The sequence below is a fragment of the Balaenoptera acutorostrata genome, chromosome 6 (assembly GCF_949987535.1).
Source record: "Balaenoptera acutorostrata chromosome 6, mBalAcu1.1, whole genome shotgun sequence".
Classification (NCBI taxonomy): domain Eukaryota; kingdom Metazoa; phylum Chordata; class Mammalia; order Artiodactyla; family Balaenopteridae; genus Balaenoptera; species Balaenoptera acutorostrata.
The window spans coordinates 91,417,246-91,437,426 of NC_080069.1; the positions used below are offsets into that span (position 1 = coordinate 91,417,246).

Below are 20,181 nucleotides of genomic sequence, written 5' to 3' on the forward strand. Positions count from 1 at the left end.
CGGTCTCCATGCACGGCGCCTGCGCAGTGCGGGAGAAGTGCGGCGCGCGGCGGGCGGCGCCGGAGGCCGCCGCTAGGTGGCGGTTAGGGCCTGGATCCCTCGTTTCGCTTCTGAACGTGTGTCCGCTGTGTCGCGCGGACGCCTTGCAGTTAGTTGCCCGCCCTTTCAGGGCAGTCAGAAGCTCCAAGTTACCACCCTTTCCAAGGGGGGCACGTCGATGAAGATTTATGCATAAAGATGTCTCTCTCGAAATAATAAGCAACCTACATATCCAGTGCATGACGCTAATTTTTAAATAAAAAGAATATGTATATACAGTTATCACATAGCAAGATGATTGGATGTTATTAAATGTTAATTCTTCTTGAATGGTGGGAATACACAGATGGTCATTTATACTTCTCTGTATGCTCCCGTTTTTCCACAAGAAAAACGATGTTTTGTCAGAAAGGAACCCCAAGTAAACCTTATTTCAAATCTAATGGATGGTTAGCCCCACACCAAATTAACGGGTAAGAAGTGCTTGTGCTCCATACCTCACGAGAAATGAAGCGAGAATGAAACTGAGTCAACATGCCATACACATTGAGGGGATTGTAGTCGTTGTTTCTGGGCAGCTCTAAAAAGTTGAGGGCCAACAAGAGTCAGTTTTCATCCCATGCAATGACCAGTTATCCCTGCACCGCTAGCCTAGCCTTTTACCCACTTACTTGTAACGTCATCTCTCTCCTGTGTATTTATCAAGTTTCTCCGAATGTATAATTCTACTTCTGAGCATTTTATCCTGTTGCTTCATGGGGTGAGGGGGAACATACTGCCTGCAAAATAAATTATTCAAAACCATAAAACTCCACAGATTGAAAAGCTTCAACAACCATGAAAAGCTGTTCCTAAACCTGTTCATTTGTCATGAACTAATAGACCACTAGCAGAAAGTAACCATCAGAAGGAGCCAAAGATTTAAAGAGAAGATTATGGGTTTTTGTTTTATGTTTTGACATTTTGCGAAATTCAGCAAACATTTTAATTTATACATGAGAAAAGGAAGTGTTCAAAAGGGTATGCATTTCAAGTTATTGCAGGTTATTTGTGAGAGAATTTCTGCAGGTAAAACATGTTTAAATTTAACCAACAGTAGCGTGTCAGTGTATTTAAAATCATGACAAAAATAGAGAAGATTGTAGGTTTTAAAACAAAAACTTTAAAAATTGATAAAATTCATATACCTACGTGTTCTCTGATAGTTTTTTTCCACGTGAAAATTTGGAAAAGAATACCATTATTCTTTTTCGAGGAGGGAACAATTCTGGGCCGCTGATGAAACAAGAACAGGTTTGAGAACCACTGAGCTCTATACACGTTGTAAAACTGAGGCCATAATAGCTGCAAATTGCCACTAGATGGGGGTGTTGCTAAAAGTGATAGTCTTGCTTAATTTGTGGACAGACTCCTGTAGAAAATGAGGTATTTTCCCTCCTGGCTTTAGATATCATATATAATGATAATCACACCAAAAATATATTACCAAGTGTGACAAGTTCTGAAATGCAAAGCAGAATTGGAGACACTGATGAAGTAGATTGCTACTTCATTTAAAGGAAAAATTTCTCATTATGGAAAACAGGAACTTAAATATGTAGCCCTTTCATTATATGATTTGAAGTTTCTATTATCCTGTATGGAGGATATATGATTATATAAATAACCATTATATACGATTATTTGTAGTTTATGAGACAACCCTTTCTCTGGAGCTAGGACCTAGGAATCTGCCTTAAAAAAACCCGAATGATTCAAAGCAGGTGGTCATCTGTCTACACTTTGAGAAACACTTCTCAGTGTAATGATTCTTAATCTTTCATTTGAGTGAAGGATCCCTTTGAATATCAATTAAAGCTTTGGATCTTCTCACACATCATGTTAGATTTAATATCATAAGATTCATGGATTTTAAAGAACAACCATTCTACCCACGAGTGGAGGGTAGCACAAAGTAGGGCTAGATGGATTCTTGCAAAACTTTAATTCTGTGACATCAAGGCTCTAAGCCAAGAAGAAAACTGGAACATTTTTAGATACACACTGGTGTTTGAATGAGAATAGTGAGAAAGCAGAGCTTGTATGTCTATATAGGGAGTGGGATAAGAAGGCAAGCAGAAAGGGTCCTAAAAGGTAGAAAGAGAAGACCCCTCTTCCTCTAATGTACTATATTTCTTCATATCATCTACTTCCTTATCTCTTTCACCTTTGTGCCCCTGTCCATTGTACATATGCAAATCTCGTAAGATTCATCTTAATGAAACACTTTTAGAACTTGACGTTTCAGTTTACTCTTTTTTCTCTAATCTTGACCCACCCTGGCAGGTAAAATTGAGACAAGATTTCCAAAGATTGAAAACCATCACAAAGAACACTGAGGAAGTTAGATGAGACTTTGGGTGAGTACCCACCCTCTCTGCAGTTATTCCCTCATCTGTAAAATAGGAATGATAATCACTGCCCAGCCTATTTCAAAGATTCTTGTGCAGATCAAATTTTAAAAAGTGTATTTGAAAGTACAAGTTCTGAAGTGCCATCCAGATGTAAGGGACTATCATATGGTGTGCTGTCCTCAATATTTACTGTTACTTGAGTAATACAATGGGATATGAGTAATCATTGTTCAATTAACATAGGCTGAGGGCGAAAATTTTATTGTGGGAGAGGGTGTGGCAAATAGGAGGGAAATAGCATTGTAACCTCCCACCATACCAGTGGTCCTCAACCCTAGCTGCACATTAGAATCATCTGGAGAGCCATTAAAATACTCTAAATCAGGGGTCCCCAACCCCCAGGCCATGGACCGGTACTGGTCCTCAGCCTGTTGGGAACCAGGCCGCACAGCAGGAGGTGAGCAGTGGGCAGGCGAGCAAGCAAAGCTTCATCTGCAGCTCCCCATCGCTCCCCATTGCTCCCATTACCTCCTGAACCATCCCCCACCATCCGTGGAAAAATTGTCTTCCATGAAACCCATCCCTGGTGCCAAAAAGGTTGGGGACCACTGCTCTAAATGCAATGTTGTAGCCTAGATTGGATCCAGAAGCAGAAAAAAGACATTAGCAGAAAAACTAATGAAATCCAAATAATATCTGTAGTTTAGTTAATGGTAATGTAACAATCTTAGTTTCTTAAGTTTTGATAAATGGACCATGGTTATATGAGATATTAACATTAGGGTAAACTGGGTGAGAGCTATATAGGAACTTCTGTACTATCTTTACAACTTTTATATAATTCTAAAATTATTCCTCAAAAATTATTTAGAGCAAAAAACAATGTAAAAAATAAATATGTCTGGATGTCACCCTAGATAGGTGAATCAGAATCCCTGGGGAGGTGCCTGGGCAACTGTGATTTTGAAATCTTCCCCAGTGGTTCTAATATGTGGTGAGGGTTGAGAACCACTGTTCTACACCATGAATGCTTGAGAGACTGGGATCCTGTCTTGTTCATCACTCTAGCCTAGTACCTAGCACAGTGCCTATATGGAGAGCTTGCATAGTTGTGCCCTTGCTGAACCATTTGCAGAAATCTCCTTTGAGTCCTCTGTAATAACAGAAGGAAAACTGAAAACAAACCTCTTCCCCTCAAAAATATTGGGTTGGCCAAAAAGTTCGTTCGGGTTTTTCCTAACATCTTACGGGGGAAGATTTTCAGACGTCTTCCTGCCCAGAATAGTTTCTACTCCTGCCCCCAGTCTCTTGTAATTTTCAGTTAAACCTGACCATTATCACCAGATAAATATTCCTGAAATACTAAAACTGCCATCTCTTTGTTCAAAAGTCTTACTTAGTTCCCCATTACCTAAGTAAATAATATACTTCTTAGTTAGGCAAGCAAAATTCCATACACTCCAATAATACAATAATTTTCAGCCTGCTAGCCTGCTATTCCACATGGACCCTGCATTAACTGTAGATTGCATGCAGTTCTCTTGAACATGTCTTTAATTCACCCTTCTCTGTGTCACATACAATAATGCTGCTATCCTCACCTATATTACAAATCCTCTCCATCTTTCAAGGCTCCACTCATGTGTAATTTTTTCAGGTCACTCCAGCAAAAAAGTGAGCATTCCCTCTGTTGTATCTTCTAATTCAAATGGCACTAGCATTACTACTTTCTTTTGTAATTATTTGTTTTCTGTTTTATTCCCCCACGAGACTAGATTAAACTCCTAGTAGGCAAGGACTATGTCTTATAGGTCTTCTAACCCTCACAGTGCTTACCATGATGCTGTTCACACAAACACGTGATAATGATTTAATGTACATTTTGCACAATTACAATGTATAAAAAGTAAAAGTAGAAAATCAAAATTCAAATACACAACTACATTCATCACTCCAAAATATCTTTGAAGGAGTCCCAGAATAAGAATTGTTAAAATTGTTAAATTCTTAAAAGCCATCTGAAGCCTGAATAAGATTTTGATGCTATTGTTACATTAGTAATTGAACAAAGTTTATAAGAAAACTATATACTTCCTCAAATTTTAATTGTTCAGACTTAAAAATGGGAAAAGGGAGGGCTCAGTAATTTTCCCCTGAAAACAAACATTTATTTGACTAATTCTTAAGGGCAGGAAAATTATTAAGTCTGTTCCCACCACTATCCTCTCCCTAATATACCTACACTTACACATGAGTGCACACGCATGGGCGTGCACACAGACACACACACACTACCAGGATGTTGTCTATGTGGTAGAGCCTGAAAAATCACATCAGTTCTCTCTTTCAGATATGGCCTATATATGGGGGAAAAACCACTTTTAAAATATTAATGAATATTGTAGAGATTTCTACCATATGTTGAGAAAAATCACACATATAATGTACTAAGATGTGAATTTTGTTGGACAACTATGATAGTTGAACATGGTTAAAGCAAAAGAACTACAAATTTCATCTTCTGGGTGAATCTCTTGAGGAACATTTGGAATTGCTGGTATCTCTGGTTCTTCTGCTTTGGGTTTTTCCTTCATTTCTGTAAAATAAAATAAAATACGAAAATACATTTAATAAATGGTATTGGGATGATTGGTTATCCACTTGGAGAAAAAAAACTCTACCTCACACTTTGCACAAAAACAAATCTCAGATGAATTAAAGATTTAAACATTAAGATACAGTAAATGTTGTAGAAACAATAGAATATTCCTTTAATCTTAAGATTATAAAGACCTTTCTAAGCAGACCACAGACCAGAAGCCATAAGGGAAAAGACTGACAGGTTTGAATGATTAAGAATTAAAATCGTGACAGGTTTGAATAACTAAAAACTAACATTAAAATTTTGTCATATAGAATGCCAAACTACTACAAAAAAAGTCAAACCACAAACAACTAGAAAAATATTTACAACTTATATGTAGGTAAAGATTTAATAACTATTATTTAAAGAGATTTTTAAAATCAATCAAAAAGGTAGATATCCCAAATATAAAATGGAACAAGGATTCAAACAGGCAATTCTCAAAAGAAAAATACTGAATTCATAATAATCATAAAAATATGCCTAGCAGCATTAGTCATAAAAAAAGTGGGAATTAAAACAATTAGTTTGGTTTTTTTTTAACCTAGCATAATAGGCATAGATTTTTAAAACAATCATATGCAGTGTTGTCAAGGGCATGGGCAACAGGCACTTACATAAATTCTTGGTTTCTGTGTATTGCTACAACATTTTTGGAGGCTAGTCTGACAGAATGTATCCAGACTTTAAATGCTGGTACCCTTTGGCCCAGCAATTCAACTTCTAGGGCTTTGTCCAAAGGAAGTAATCAGACCAACTTAAGCTTCCAGTGCCTTAGTTTCCTTATCTATAAAATGAGGATAATATTATTCATCCACTAGGGTTTTTAACACTGAATAAAGTGATTCACATGAAATGTTTAATACAGTGTCTGGCAGATAGAAAGTGCCAAATAAATGTTAGTTAAATAAATGTTACTTCCAATGATGTTCATTGAACATTGCTGTAATAGTAAAACCTGGCAGTAATCTAAGTGTTCATCATTATAGGGATTGGTTGAATAAATTATTGTACATATAATACTGTACAATTGTTACAAAAGATGTCATTAAGATGGCCACAATATATATTGTATGTGAAAAAAAAGCAGGTTGTAAAATGGAATGTATTGGATTGATACCATCTCATTTGTTAAAACAAAACAAAAACTTAACCTTGGGGATCAGAGATAGGAGATGGTATTATAGGGGACTTTTACTCTACAGTCACTTATATATTGCTTTAATTTATTATAATAAACATTTATAATTTATTACTATGACAATTTCACAATCAGCAAAAAGGTAGATATTTCCACTTGTTTGGTAAGACAAAGCCCAAAACAAAATAAGCATTAACTAATTGCCCATCTTAACCTTGCTGGGTTTAAAATGAAACTCTTAGAATTGGGCACTGTGTTGATTAGAGCTGCTTCTCCATCAGGGGACTCCTGTCAGTACAAGTAGTGCTTCATATGTCTGCTTTTACCGTAATTTTTTAAAAGGTATTTCCTCAAAACCTGTATTACTTGGAATACAGTAACCCCAGGTTTTTGTTGCACTCATATTTTAGGAGAAAGAGAAAATAAGCTACCAAAGGGATTTCTTTAGAACACAATTCCCTGGGGATAGCTATTGTCTGCTAGACAGCCCATTTCTTATACTGTGTACAGTAGTGCACAAAGAGAATCAAGGCTCTCAGTTATGTCCCTGAAACAAGTCAAACTGAAGAAAGGTCACATTATTTCTTAAATGCTATGCAGAGGAGAAAGCTTTTCAGGAGCAAATATTTAAATAGAAAGGGTTTGGGGTAAGCCTGGTAAGTCCTACAAGAACAAGCTCCCTATTACCAGGATCATATTTTATGTCTTTGTATCTCCCTCGGTAGCTTGTACCATGAATTTACTTACCTTTAGTTTGCCAGGAAATTTTAATTTTCTAGAAAAACCTTTATTCACCAAGTTTTCTTGTTAATCTAAGTGTAATTGTCCTTTAAAATATTTTGCACATAATTCACTCTATATGGGGTTCATTTTTCTTCACTGGCTAAAGCTTCCCAAAATGGATAGTATGTACAAGTACCCACTATACACACTTATAGTTTGAATGATTTTCTTTTAATTATATGGTAATATACCAAACAGATATTGGTTGAATGAAAAACATTTTTCACTTGAAACTAGCCAAAGACATTGATGATACCCATTGAGATAACTGGGATAACCCAGGATTGTCAAAGAAAGCAATAAATCACCGCTCCAAGGGAGATAAACCTATCTGGTGCTCTGATTATGAACAGGGAACACAAATAAGTGGCATGTCACTAGCTTGACCCCAATAAAAAAAACCCTACCTCAAGGAAAAATATAAACATCCTTAGCATCTTCCTGGTGTGCTTTAGGATCCTGGTCTTGGGGCCCACCTCTTTCTTGGTACAGTTCTGGAAAGCATTCTTCAGGCACATCCTTATCTTTATATGTCTTAGTAGAGAGGTCTTCAGGCCCAGGTGTTTCTTGGTATATTTCAGGTGCATAGTCTTCAGGCCCAGCTGTTTCTTGGTATATTTCAGGTGAATATTCTTCAGACCCAGGTGTTTCTTGGTATATTTCAGGTGAATATTTTTCAGGAGCAGGTGTTTCTTGGATTGTTTTATGAGAGGGGGCTTTAGACACAGCAATTTCTTTATATGATTTATGAGAAAAGTGTTCAGTTTCAACTGTTTCTTGGTATGTTTTTATAGAAAGCTCTTTAGGCACAGCTATTTCTTGTGTTTTAGGAACAAAGTTTTCAGTCTCAGCTATTCCATGACCTAGTTCAGAATTGTGTTCCTCAGGTTCAGCTCTTTTTTGGTATGTTTCAAGAGTGTAGCCTTTAGGCACTTCTGGTTTGGGGTATGCTTCAAGAGGGCATCCTTCCAGGTCAGCTATATCTTCAGATGTTTTAGAAGAAAGGGCTTTGGCTGCAGCGGTTTCTTGGCACATTTTAAGAGAGAGGTCTTCAGGTTGAGCCATATCATGGCACATTTTGGAAGGATGGTCTTGAAATACAGCTATTTCTTGGCACATTTTAGGAGAGAGGTCTTCAGATTCAGCCATATCTTGGCGTATTTCAGAAGGGTGGTTTTGTACTGCTGTTTCTTGGTATTCAGAAGAATTTTCCTGATGGATAATGCTTTCTTGACCTATTTCAGAAAAAGGTTTCTTGGGCACAACTCTTTGCGTGGAGGCTACCGGAAGGAGAGCTTCGGTCACACTCCTGGGTGGTTCAGTTTCTTTCTCTGTAGGTGCTGGTGCTTTCTCCATCATTTCCTTTTCTAATTGTGACAGAGGCTCCACCTTCGTTTCTGTATTTTGTTGTCTCTTTCTGCCTCTTTCACTTCTTTTTCCTGTTCTCTGCCGCTTGTGTTTTTTCTCTCTATAGAGAAATCAGAATTAGTGTCAGCAACAGGGCTCCAGAATTCAAATATACATTTGGTAATAACAGTCCCAGGACTCCCACTGCCTTGTTGCACGACCTTGAACAAGTCACTTAATCTCTCTCTGGGCCTCAGTCTCCTTGTTTGTAAAATGAAGAAGCAGTTCTAGATGCTCTCAATTGTCAGGAGAGGAAATGATCCTCAGGACTTTTTGTCTTTGATGCCTTGCTCAACAGGAACCTTCTTGGTGAGTGTAGCGTTTGTGTGTGTGTGTGTGTGTATGTGCACGCGTTTGAGAGCATATACTTAAAGTTTGGTTATGGAAAATGTATCATTGATGTTATAAATCAATAGACTGGCATTCTTGTTTATATACTAGTCTCTTTGGGTTTAGTCTATGTGAATTCATTTCTCTATACCCTGGGTAAACTGATATGATTGTGTTCCTAGATCTGCAATGCAGGCCTGCTCCTCATCTGCGCAGCCTGCAGGTGAATGATGTATATGGCTTGCTTATCTAATACAGTGTCTTGTGTAAAGCAGGCTAAGTGGCCAAAGCTGGGTCCAAAGCTCCAAAGCTGCAAAAACACTTCCTTGAGGTAAAGCAGCTTGGTGGAAAGGCATGAGTGGTCATATTATACCAACTCTGAACCAATAGCTAAAGATCTAGAAGATGAAAGGATATGCATGGGTATTGCAACCAATGACAAATTGTTAGGTACTGCAAATATAACCAAATACAGATGGCTAATATAGACAGACTTGGGGGAAGAAAAAGATACTATAAATAAGCATTTCATCATTTTTCTAAACCTATTGAAATTCTGTTTTATGCTACCAGCCCCGTGGAGCCTTCTCCAACAGACCACAGGGCTGAAATGCTCTCCCTGCTTACCACTCCTATAGGATTTATTATGAGGATTATGCTTAAGGTAAAGAACATAGGCTGCCTCATCCTGTAGTTATTTCTGGAGAAACCCTATTTCTTTTAGTAAACAAGACAGTCTTTGGAGATAAGACCAGTGTTTTTTACACCTATGCAGTGCTCGCAGTTCCTTGTACACTTAAAAAATGTATACCCTATTCTACTTTTGTGTGTTTGAAATTTTCCATAATTAAATTTTTTTAAAGGTTGTCTCATCAAAACCAGTTTGAAGTCAATATAAAAAAGGTACATATTGTAATAGTACAGTTTAAAATAAATATTAAAAATAATATAGAAGGTAAAAATGATATGGTACCTCAGCATTTGGAAGTTTAATTCCAAGTAACCAAGGTAACAAGATAAATTATAAAGTCCTTATTGTCAGATTTTAAAAAGATGATGTATGTGAATTCTTCAGGCAACATTATTATCCTAGAAATTAAATCCTAAATAATTTGTTATGTAGATCTCTATATGAGGGAAATCTGAGTAATGTTCCATGTTCTTCCTGGTAGTTTCCCAAAAGATACAAATATATCTGTGTGGCCTAAAATTTAATCTGTACTCTGTCACTTATCAGCTATGTGATCATGGGCAAGTCACTTAAACTCTCTATGCCTTGGTTTCTTCACAGGTAAAATGGAGTAAATAGTATCTGCCCAACCTCATGTGGTTGTTCTAAGAATTGCATGTAATAACTTATATGAATGAATCATCCAGATAGAAACTAGTACTCTTATATTAATATCGGAAATATATATATATATATATATATATATATATACATGGTGCTTCCTATATGCCAGGCACTGTTTTAAGTAATTTACTTATTCTGTTATCTCATATAGTCTTCACATCAACTTATGAGGTAGATACTATTATTATCTCCATTTTGCAGATGAGAAAACTGAAGCACAGAGAGGTTGAATAACTTGTCCACGGTGAAATGGCTAAGAAGTGAGGGAGCCACTCTTCAAATCTAGTCATCTAGCCATCTGGCTTTAGCAGCCGGGCTCTTAACTATTACACTCGACCGCTTCTCTCTGGAACTAAGGTTTCACTGTGTAGAATGTTGTAGTGAGAACAGCCCTCAGTAGTATAGATATGTGTCACAATAGCAAGGCCGGCCAGCTGCCAAGAGGCTCACCAAGGTTCCACCTACTCCAGTGACTTCTTCAGTCTTGCCCCCCCCCCCCAAACCAATGAGCACAGCAGCCCAATTCTATGAGTATACTGAAACCAGCTCCATTTCTAGGGTCAGAGCTCATCAACCAGCTCAAAGAGATTGATATGTAAACCTCAAGACCAATTTTTAAATGAACAGTGAGAAATGCAAAGTCACAATGCTTGGGCTAACAAATGAATACACTCTCTCTGTAGCAAGTACTTGGGAAGGCAAGTAATGATCAGAAGATTGCTTGGTGAGTAAGGAATTAGGGGAACTAATTGGGTGTTCTTCAACAGAGTCACCTGCCAGAGGACTTGAGTACAGAAGTTTCTGCTATAACATATATGCATTCCTGAAAAACCTCACTTTCTGCAAAATCATGCACTAAAAGTGACAGTGCTTATGGGGAAAAAATAAAGTTGGAGCAAATGACTCAAATCCTATGCAACTTTTTAACACTAGCATAAACAGTAATTGGGACAGGGGAGAGATAACTTGGATAGTCCAGACAGGCAGCTTACTATGGCTGGAGGCTGCCTCGGGGATGGTAAAAATGCACAAAAGCAACAGTGTAAATGCAGGCTTAGTGCTGAGATCATGCAAATAAGGGTGCTCTGAGCCAGCAGGGCTGCCGCTAAGTTGAGCACAGGAGGAAGTGCAACCTGCTATATGTGGAGATCTTTGCAAAGCTACCAATGTCCTTCTCTGGGGAAGAAGCCCCGGATGCAGGTTGAAAAGGATCCTGTCTATACAGCAGCCAAGCTGAAGGCTTTTTCCTTTCCTGTGAAGGTTTTAACTCTATTCCCACTATTCTGGCTTCTTTTGAGTAGGAAAAATTATGAACTAACACAACTTCCACATTATACTGACATCATTCTCCTATTTACCAATCATATGTGAGCTAACTGGTGTTGTAGAAACACGTGTTGCTGCAGAACAGACGATACTCAGTCCACAGTGGGAATAGGTACTTAAAACATCTGTACTGTAAGTTTTTTTAAAAAATGATGCCTAGAAAAATGTATACCTATGTTTTTGGGGGTTTTTTTCACAAAGCAGAGCCCAGCCCTGTGAAAAATGTATACCTATGTTATTTTTGCCATTGAAGGAAACATTTTTACAGTAAAAGAAGAAATACACATCTAAATCTTAATCAAAAAAATTTTAAAGAAGAAGAGTGCTTAGATCAGTGGTTCTCAACTGGGAGCATTTTACCTCCTCTCCCCTGACCCCAGGAGACATTTAACAAGGTCTGGAGACATTTTTGGTTGTCACGATGGGGAGGGGAGAGTCCTGTGGATTTCTAGAGGCCAGTGATGCTGCTAAACATCTTCAATGCACAGGACAGCCTCCCACACAAAGAAGTCTCCTACCCACAGCATTAATAACACCAGCGTTGAGAAACCCTGGCTCAGATGGATGCTGTACTTTGGCTCCTTGGGCTCCCCTTTTCTATTTCCAAGCAGGCAATACCTCTGTTTTCACAGTTATATTCTAAATGGTGCAGTTAGATGCTGCCTAATTTATAGTCATGTTCATGTACTCCCTTCCTGAGATTACATACAGCTGACTTTGGACAGTTAGGAACTCTCAAACTCTTCCATCACTCATTTACAGACAGTGCTTTGGTTTACTCCATGGAGAGTTAACTACACTCATTCAAGAAGAATTTCACTAATAGAAAGCTTGGAGAACAAGCTTGGGGGTCTTCTCAATGGTGTCTCCCGCTCCCAACAGATGCTTCTATGGTTATATTACTAGGGTGGTTGAACACCAGGCCTCTCTACAATATACATAATTTGATCACCTGGTACTGTAATTAAAAGAGACCATAAATAAGATTCTGTTCCCATCACTTTACTAGATGGGTGACTTTAGGCAAGAGATTTAACCTTCAGAGACTTGGTTTCTTTTTTTTTTTCTTTTTTTCTTTTTTTTGTAAAATAAGGATAACAGCTCCTAATTTATGGGATTTTTGGAAAGATGAAATATAGTGTGTTAAAGTGCTCAGCACCACTTGACAAGTAGCATATGCTAGATAAATATCAGTTCCTTTCCCCTTGCAGCAATACCATACCCAAATTGCCATTGTGAAGTTTGCTTTTCTTGTGCTTCAGCTTTTCTTTTTCTGAGTTGCTCTCTGTTTCTTAAATTCCGAGTTCCAATGACTTCTGTAGGGTCAAAATGAAAGTTATGGGAGATAGTGATGAATTGTGGCATTAACATGAAAAGAGTCCTATAGAAAAATGGTAGAATCCCTTTACTGGGTGTGTAAGTTTTTCTCCTAGCCTTTTGAGGACAAGAACTATATCTTATTTATTCTTGTGCCTCTGAAGAATGCCTGGGAGCAAACATTCGGTCAACATTTTTTAAATGAAAAGGTCAGTATTTGTACATAAGTGTGCTACCAACCTATTAATTTTTTCAAAATAGTGTACATATTGTACAAACATAAAAGAAAAAAATCAGCCATGTTCTGCCATCCTATAACCTGTTTTCATTTTATTCCTCGCATTCATCTAGTCCCTATATTAAAGTTGTAATGATGGCATACCACAGTTTTAACATTTATTAACCTGATACATCAAAAATATATTCCATCATCTCGTCCTCATAATTATAACTTTAGCAGCTACATGAACTTAATCAAGTTGATGTATTCTCATTTATCCACTCATTCCACTCGTATTGAACATTTAGGTTTTTGCCAGTTATTTTTTTTGCCATTGTAGATCAAATTATAATAAATGTTTCATGTACACAGCTTTTTTTCTCTTGTATATTTTTCCTTTGGATGATGTTTCTCCAAGTTCTTTGGAATATTAAAGTTATTATCAAGAAAGGTTCTGTTAAAAAAAAAAAAAAAAAAAAAGAAAGGTTCTGTTGCCATCCAAGTTTGTGAAAAGTTAACATTGGGTCTTTGATGTAGAACTTCTTAGAGACTATAGAATGATTTCAAATTTGCACCGGGACCCCCTAAAAGAGAAAATGCCCCTTGGACCATGGCACCTTTTGTTTTTAGGACAGAAGTCCTTAATGGTGAACTTGGACGGGGGAAAATTATACTTTTATTTTTACCAATCTTTAATTTAAATGACCATTTCCTTCAATTATGAATGTAGGTAACAAACCACGGTAGCTTTAGCAGTGTGTGATTTTGTCACAAAAAGAAATTACAGATTTTCTTCATATAACATTACAGTTATTGCAGATACCTTAAAATATCATTTATTTGATTTGATACAGTGGTAATTAGATCCACCACTGGATCTTGTTGTTTAATGCATCTATAAATAAGCACACATATTATTATATCATAGTTTTTTATTTTGATAACTTATCTTAATATAATTGCTTCCTTTATAATCCTATGTATTGAATTTTATGTATTTAGACTTCTTAGTCTAAGAAGGGGTCTAGAGGTTCATCAGAATGCCAAAGGGATCCATGGCATTAAAAAGTTTTAAATCACTGCCTCAAGGCCTAGGGTTCTGCAAAAGCAGCAAAAATGCTGCTTTAGGATAGATCCAAAAACTAAGATTAGTGAGTCAAAAGAATAAACACTATTATAGTTCTTGCTACTTATTGCCAGATCCCTTTCCAAAAGTTTCACTATATTTATGCTACCAAAGAAGTATATGGTTGTATTTGTTTTACCACAACTATCTGGTATTGGGTATTTTCATTATCTTTCATTTATATATATTATTAATAATTCATTTATTATTTCCTTGTGTTTCTCTGGCTTATTAGAATCTTAGTACTAGAAGGCACCTCAGAAAGTTATATAGCCCCAATTCTTCCATTCTAATATATGAACGTATCCAGTTATGCACCTTTTTTGCCAGAGCCATAAAAAGAGGAAAATAATCATAGTCCAATACTTCCCAACAGCCACTACCTCTTAAGGTCTCTTTCATTACCTGGAACATGGTTCTCTTCTTGATGAGGATCAGGTGTCTGATGGAGCATCAAGTGAGACTGGTCCTTTCCCAAATCCATCTTGCTGCAATACCTTCCTGCTGTTTGGTCTGACTTCCACAAGAACCCTTTTTTAAAATGTCAAAAGTACCTAACAGTTAAAAACACACACATATCCGAGTTCACTTGACACTTGATTTCCTGCCTAAAAGTTTTATCTAGCTGGACCACAGCTGCTGGCTACTTCTACTTTCTTTATCATACTGCACAGGTGTGAGCAGGGGGCACAGCTGGTGCTATGTCCTCCTCCACCACAGTGGCTAGTTATACAGGCAGCCCTGCAGCCACAGGCTGGTACGTCACAGCCTCCGGTATGGCAGTCATTTGGCTCTACTAAGAAGTGCCTGAGTCCGATGTTCCTTTTTACATACAGAGGTGGCATAGTATATGAAGAACACCAAGTCTAGCACCTAACCAGCTCGATGTCCTTGAACAAATCACTTGCCCTTTTCGTGACTATCCTTCCTCATTTGCAAAGTGGGTGAATAATTCCTGACTTGGCCACCTCACACAGTTCTTGTGAAAGTGAATATTATGAATGTGAAAATTATGAAGATGCGAAATTAATCTTATATTGTTTTCCTGCATGTGGCATTTTTTCATCTTAACCTGATGCAAAGTAATGGAAAGTCTTGCTGTTAGACGTAGATAATAGACATAAAGAACTAAATGAGGAATTCAAAGCAAATTTGAACCCTCTTCTGCTCACCTGATCATTCACAAGTGACTCAAGATAACTAGTGAAATCCACTGTGACTCATCCAGGGAAGGTCAAAAAGCATTTCTTAATGAAAATATCAGCACATTATGTCACAGAAATTAAGTTGAAACCAAGGGAATAACCCATCTTCAATCGGTCACCCGATTTGTGAAGGCAAAGAGGCACAGAGGATCAGGATTGTTCACCAAGGAAAGGGACACTGACCACCTCCTATTACAGGCAAAAGGTCTGTGAGATACAGGGTTAACACTGTATCTGGAGTCAGATACTGAAGTGAAGAGAGTTTGAATTCCAGTGTTGCCACATTCCCTAATTCAGTCACCTTAGGCCACTTAGTCTTGGAGCCAGTTTACCTACCTACAATATGGGACAATATTGGTATGTACCTCATGAGGTTATTGGGATGACTGAATCAAATAATGCATTTCATATGTGCCTGTCATATTGAATACATGGTGCCTAGCATATTCAACCTGCTTAGTAAGGGTTAGCTGCTGTTATTAGTAATAAAAATACAGTGACAAGATTTTGGTAAGTCAAGTCACAGTTTAAATGCACTAAAGAAACTCAGAGAAAACCGGAAGGGAATCCTTTATAAAGAGAAAACCTTTATAATGTGAATAGATGCCCTCTACTTCCATAGACTCTTAAGGCATTAGCATCTCCTCCTAAACCATCTAGTCCCTCCCCCTATTTTATACACAGAGAAATTGAGAACCAAGGAGGGGAAAGATTTACCTGCCCCAAATTTTCTTACTTACTGGTGGCACCACATCTTACTGATTAAAAGATGGGTCATCTTGTTATGCTTGATCTTGCCTGGGTATGAAAATGTACGTGTGATGTGAACATATGAGAGAAGAAGGTTTTTCAAACACACTGAAAAATATTGAGAACTATATAACAAGCACTCAAGGGCTCACCACCAAAACTTAATGTGGTATTTAATTACTAGATCCTAAGCTCTAGCTTTAAGTTTCTCGGTTCCCCAGTCTTTCTCGTAAGTTAATCTCTACCTAAAAGTTCAGATAACTCCAGGGAGTCCCTATTCCGAGAAGTCTTATAGGGAATGGAAAGTGTAACTTGCAATTTATCTCATGATAATTTTTGGATTTTCAGATACAGGGTTTTAAAAACTCAAATACAAACTAAAGTAGCTTTGAAAATTATAAAACAGGAGTGTTTTATAATTTAAACTGGCATTTTAAATTAGTCGCTTTATTTGATATGTTTTAATTCTTACTGATCAGGTTGTTTCTTATGATAATGAAATAAGATAACCTTTTAGAATACTTCTAGGACACCTTACAGAAGATGCAGAATTACTTCTTAAACACAATTATCCCTAAAGCTTATAAGACCCAGTTCAACGATTCAGCAAACCTTACTGAATGCCTCCTCTGTGCCATGTACTGAGCAAGGCTGTCAGACTACAAAGGTGGACGAAGGTGGACAGATGTTAGTCCCTGAGTTCTGTGTACTGTAGGCCCATAGAGATATGCACATCTTTATTGGAGGGAGATAATATTTAGACCCTTTACACCCTGCTGCAGCCTGCCTAAGCTGTTTCCACCCCGTGTTCTGATATCTAAGAGCAGAATGTGGAGGGACTATATGAGGGTGGGATCTCAAGTTAACAGTAATTAGGGAGCAATATTGGGTGGAGGGAGTTTGGGGCAAACTAGATTGGAAGTCAGGCAAGGTGTCTCTGGTGTGATAAGCAGGCCACAGCAGGAACTTGTCTGGGACAAAAATAGCCAGTCAGTAAATTTACAAGCCATAGTTCATTATCCTTTCCCTCCATAGTGAAGTCTAGAGTCGTTAGCAGTATGTGAGATGTTAGGCATTAAAGGCCAGATATTTTTAACAAAAGCTGCCTTGTTCTAGAGTTATTTGCATATATACATGATACCTCTCTCTAGGCCACAAACCCTTTGAGGGTGGTTACCACTCCTGATTCACCTTTCTATCCCCACAGTATAATCTAGGAAGAGGCTTAGCCCAGAGCAGTCCCCATAACCGCCCTCACTCCTGTATGCAGGGCCAGCCTCATGGGTGTGCAGCCTGTGAAAGTACTTTATACACTCAGAGGGGCTGATGCTGCTGTTACTTAGTAATACCATCATCTGTTCCAGAGCTCTTTCTACTGTCATTCACTGGCACTGACCTCTGTGCTGAAGATATAGCAGTTAGGATTTCCCTGGTGGCGCAGTGGTTAAGAATCCGCCTGCCAATGCAGGAGACATGGGTTTGAGCCCTGGTCCGGGAAGATCCCACATGCCGCGGAGCAGCTAAGCCCGTGCACCACAACTACTGAGCCTGCGCTCTAGAGCCCGCGAGCCACAACTACTGAGCCCACGTGCCACAACTACTGAAACCCACATGCCTACATTCCGTGCTCCGCAACAAGAGAAGCCACCGCAATGAGAAGCCCACACACCACAACAAAGAGTAGCCCCCGCTCACTGCAACTAGAGAAAGACCGCGCAGCAATGAAGACCCAATGCAGCCAAAAATAAATTAATTAATTTTTTGAAAAGAAGAAAGAAAAGTGAGCATGGAATGATAGGATAAGGAACAAGGGGGGAAAGTTGATGGTGGTTGCTATTTTAAACAGGGTGACAGTTGTTCAGGACTGAAGGAGGTGAGGGGCCAGTCAGGCTGCCATCTGGGAGGGCACGGTAGGCAGAGAGGCACTGGCAAATGGCCTGAGGTGAGGAAGTGGTAGGAGGTGGGTTCAGAGAGGTAGCTTATTGCCCCTTGTAGGGGTGTCTACTCTGATTGAGATGGATAGTCATGGGATGGTTTTGAACAAAGGATTGATGCCATCTGAGTTTTTTTTTTTTTTTTTTTTTTTGGCCATGCTGCTTGGCATGCGGGATCTTAGTTCCCCAACCAGGGATCAAACCTGCTCCCGCTGCAGTGGAAGCATGAAGTCTTAACCACTGGACCTCCAAGGAAGTCCCTGGAATATTTTTCAAGGATTATCCTACATAAGGAACAGACCATGGGGACAGGGGAGGAGGTGGAAGCAGGGAGACCAGTGAGAAGGATCCTGCAGAATCCAGATGATTAAGGCTTGAACTGTGATGGGAGTGATGAAGAAGTGGTCAGACTCTGGAGTAGCTTACAGACTGGATATGCAGTGAGTGATAAAGAATCAAAGACTATGACAAGGGTTTTGGTCTGAGCAACTGGAAAGATGGAGGTACCATTAACAGACAAAGAAGACTGGGAGGAGCAGGCTTGCAGGAGATGATCAGGAGTTCAGTTTTGGACATGCAAATAGATTAGGGAAAAAACAGCAAAGGAGCAGCCAGTGAGGCAGAGAATAGCGAGGAAAGTGTAGTGTTCTGGAAGTCAAGAGGAAAAAACGTTTCAAGGAGGAGGGAGTGATCAACCGTGTCAAATTTTGCTAATAGGTAGATAGAAGGAGGATTGAGAATTTTCCTAACAATTTCTTTCCTAAGAATTTAATTAATTATGGACTGGAGCCCAGAAATGTTAAGTGACTTGGCCAAGGACATCCAGGCAGGACCAGCAACATAATTTGCAGAGCCCAGTCCAAAATGAAAATACAGAGCTCCTCCTTCAAAAACTATTAAGAATTTCAAGGCAGTTACAGCAGAATATCAGAATGTCAAACCCATCACAGGGCCACTTTCACAAGTGCTTCCCTGAATCTTTGTGGCAAACTTTTAAAATAGCTATTGGTATCCTCATTTTTCAGATCAAGGCACTGGTGCTCAGAGTGTAAAGTGATTTTACTAGGGTCACAGAGCTAGACTGGTAGTTTGAGCATGAAACCTGAGCCTGCAGCCTCCAATTCTGGCCTTCTTCCTACTAGACCAAACTAGATATTGAGGGAGAGAATTGCTTTCCTGCCTCCTGACCCATCTGGAGCACATTTAAGTAAGTATTGAGGCCTTGTTCATGCATTTCAGAGGCCTGGTTGAACTGGGCAGATGTGGGAGGGAGGGAAACACATTGCGAAGAACTTCCGCCCTGGGGCTCTTTATGATGGGGGTGAAAAGGGAGCACTGGATACTATTCAGTGAGAAACTTGACCTAATAAAAGTGCCCCAAAACTGATGTAGTTTTAGGCCATATTGATAGAATTATAGAAAAGAGGGCGATCACTTTGCTACTCTTTGGTTTATCATCCCATACATGGAGTGTTATGCTGTGAAGACCATGTGAATGGAATTTGAAAACGTGTAGAAAAAAAGAGCAAGGGATTTGGGACTCTACCATTTCCTGGCTGTGTAATTTGGGGGAAAATCGCTCAATTCTTTCTGATTCTCAGTTTCTTCCCTTATAAAACAGAGAAAAAGTAATACCTCCCAGGGATTCTGGGAGGATAAAAGAGATCATGAGAGCTTTCTATAAAATGAAAAGCACTGTGTAGATAGACATGCCATAAACTCGGGCAGTGTTAATAGTATTATTAGAAGTGTTCTAATGATGCACCTGGGCATTGTCCTGGAGTGCATTTGGGTGGAAAAGTCAAGAAAGGGAAGCTATCATACACTTTTTTTTCTTGGTGTTCTTTCCTTGCTAAAATATTTTTTCAAACCTTTTAAATTCTTTTCAAGGAGTTGATCATGCTTTGTTTTCCTTAGTGGAGAAGGAGAGTTTCTGGTTTCCCTCTCTCTCACAGCCTGTTGATGCATGATAAATAAGTTCTGTCTCTGCTGAAACAGATGCTACTGTACACATACAGATAACACGGTCTATGACTTTAGAATGGCTGTAACCTGACTTTCAATTTAGTTTGTTCCAAAGTCCCTCCTCCGGCCTCCTCCACCAATATTGCTTTCTATTTCTTAATGAATAGACAATAAGCATCTCTGAATAAACATTGATGTGTGGTCATTTATCTGGGGAAGAACAAGTCTGCTCCCACCTTGAGCCCCC

The 20,181-nt window shown here is 38.6% G+C and overlaps 1 protein-coding gene across 5 annotated transcripts in view; it reads right to left on the reverse strand.

The window, feature by feature from the left end:
• Positions 1–4,301: 4,301 nt before the first annotated feature.
• The window catches only part of HEMGN (hemogen), a 43,381-nt gene continuing 27,501 nt past the window's right edge, over positions 4,302–20,181 (reverse strand). For all 5 annotated transcript variants that reach the window (XM_007197041.2, XM_028162540.2, XM_057548168.1 and 2 more), the window contains 4 exons: positions 14,486–14,611; positions 12,640–12,733; positions 7,408–8,468; positions 4,302–5,028 (listed from right to left, as the gene is read on the reverse strand). In XM_007197041.2, the coding sequence (XP_007197103.3) occupies positions 7,409–8,468; positions 12,640–12,733; positions 14,486–14,611 (1,280 nt within the window). In that variant the 3' untranslated portion in view covers positions 4,302–5,028; position 7,408. The remainder of the gene's footprint in view (positions 5,029–7,407; positions 8,469–12,639; positions 12,734–14,485; positions 14,612–20,181) is intronic.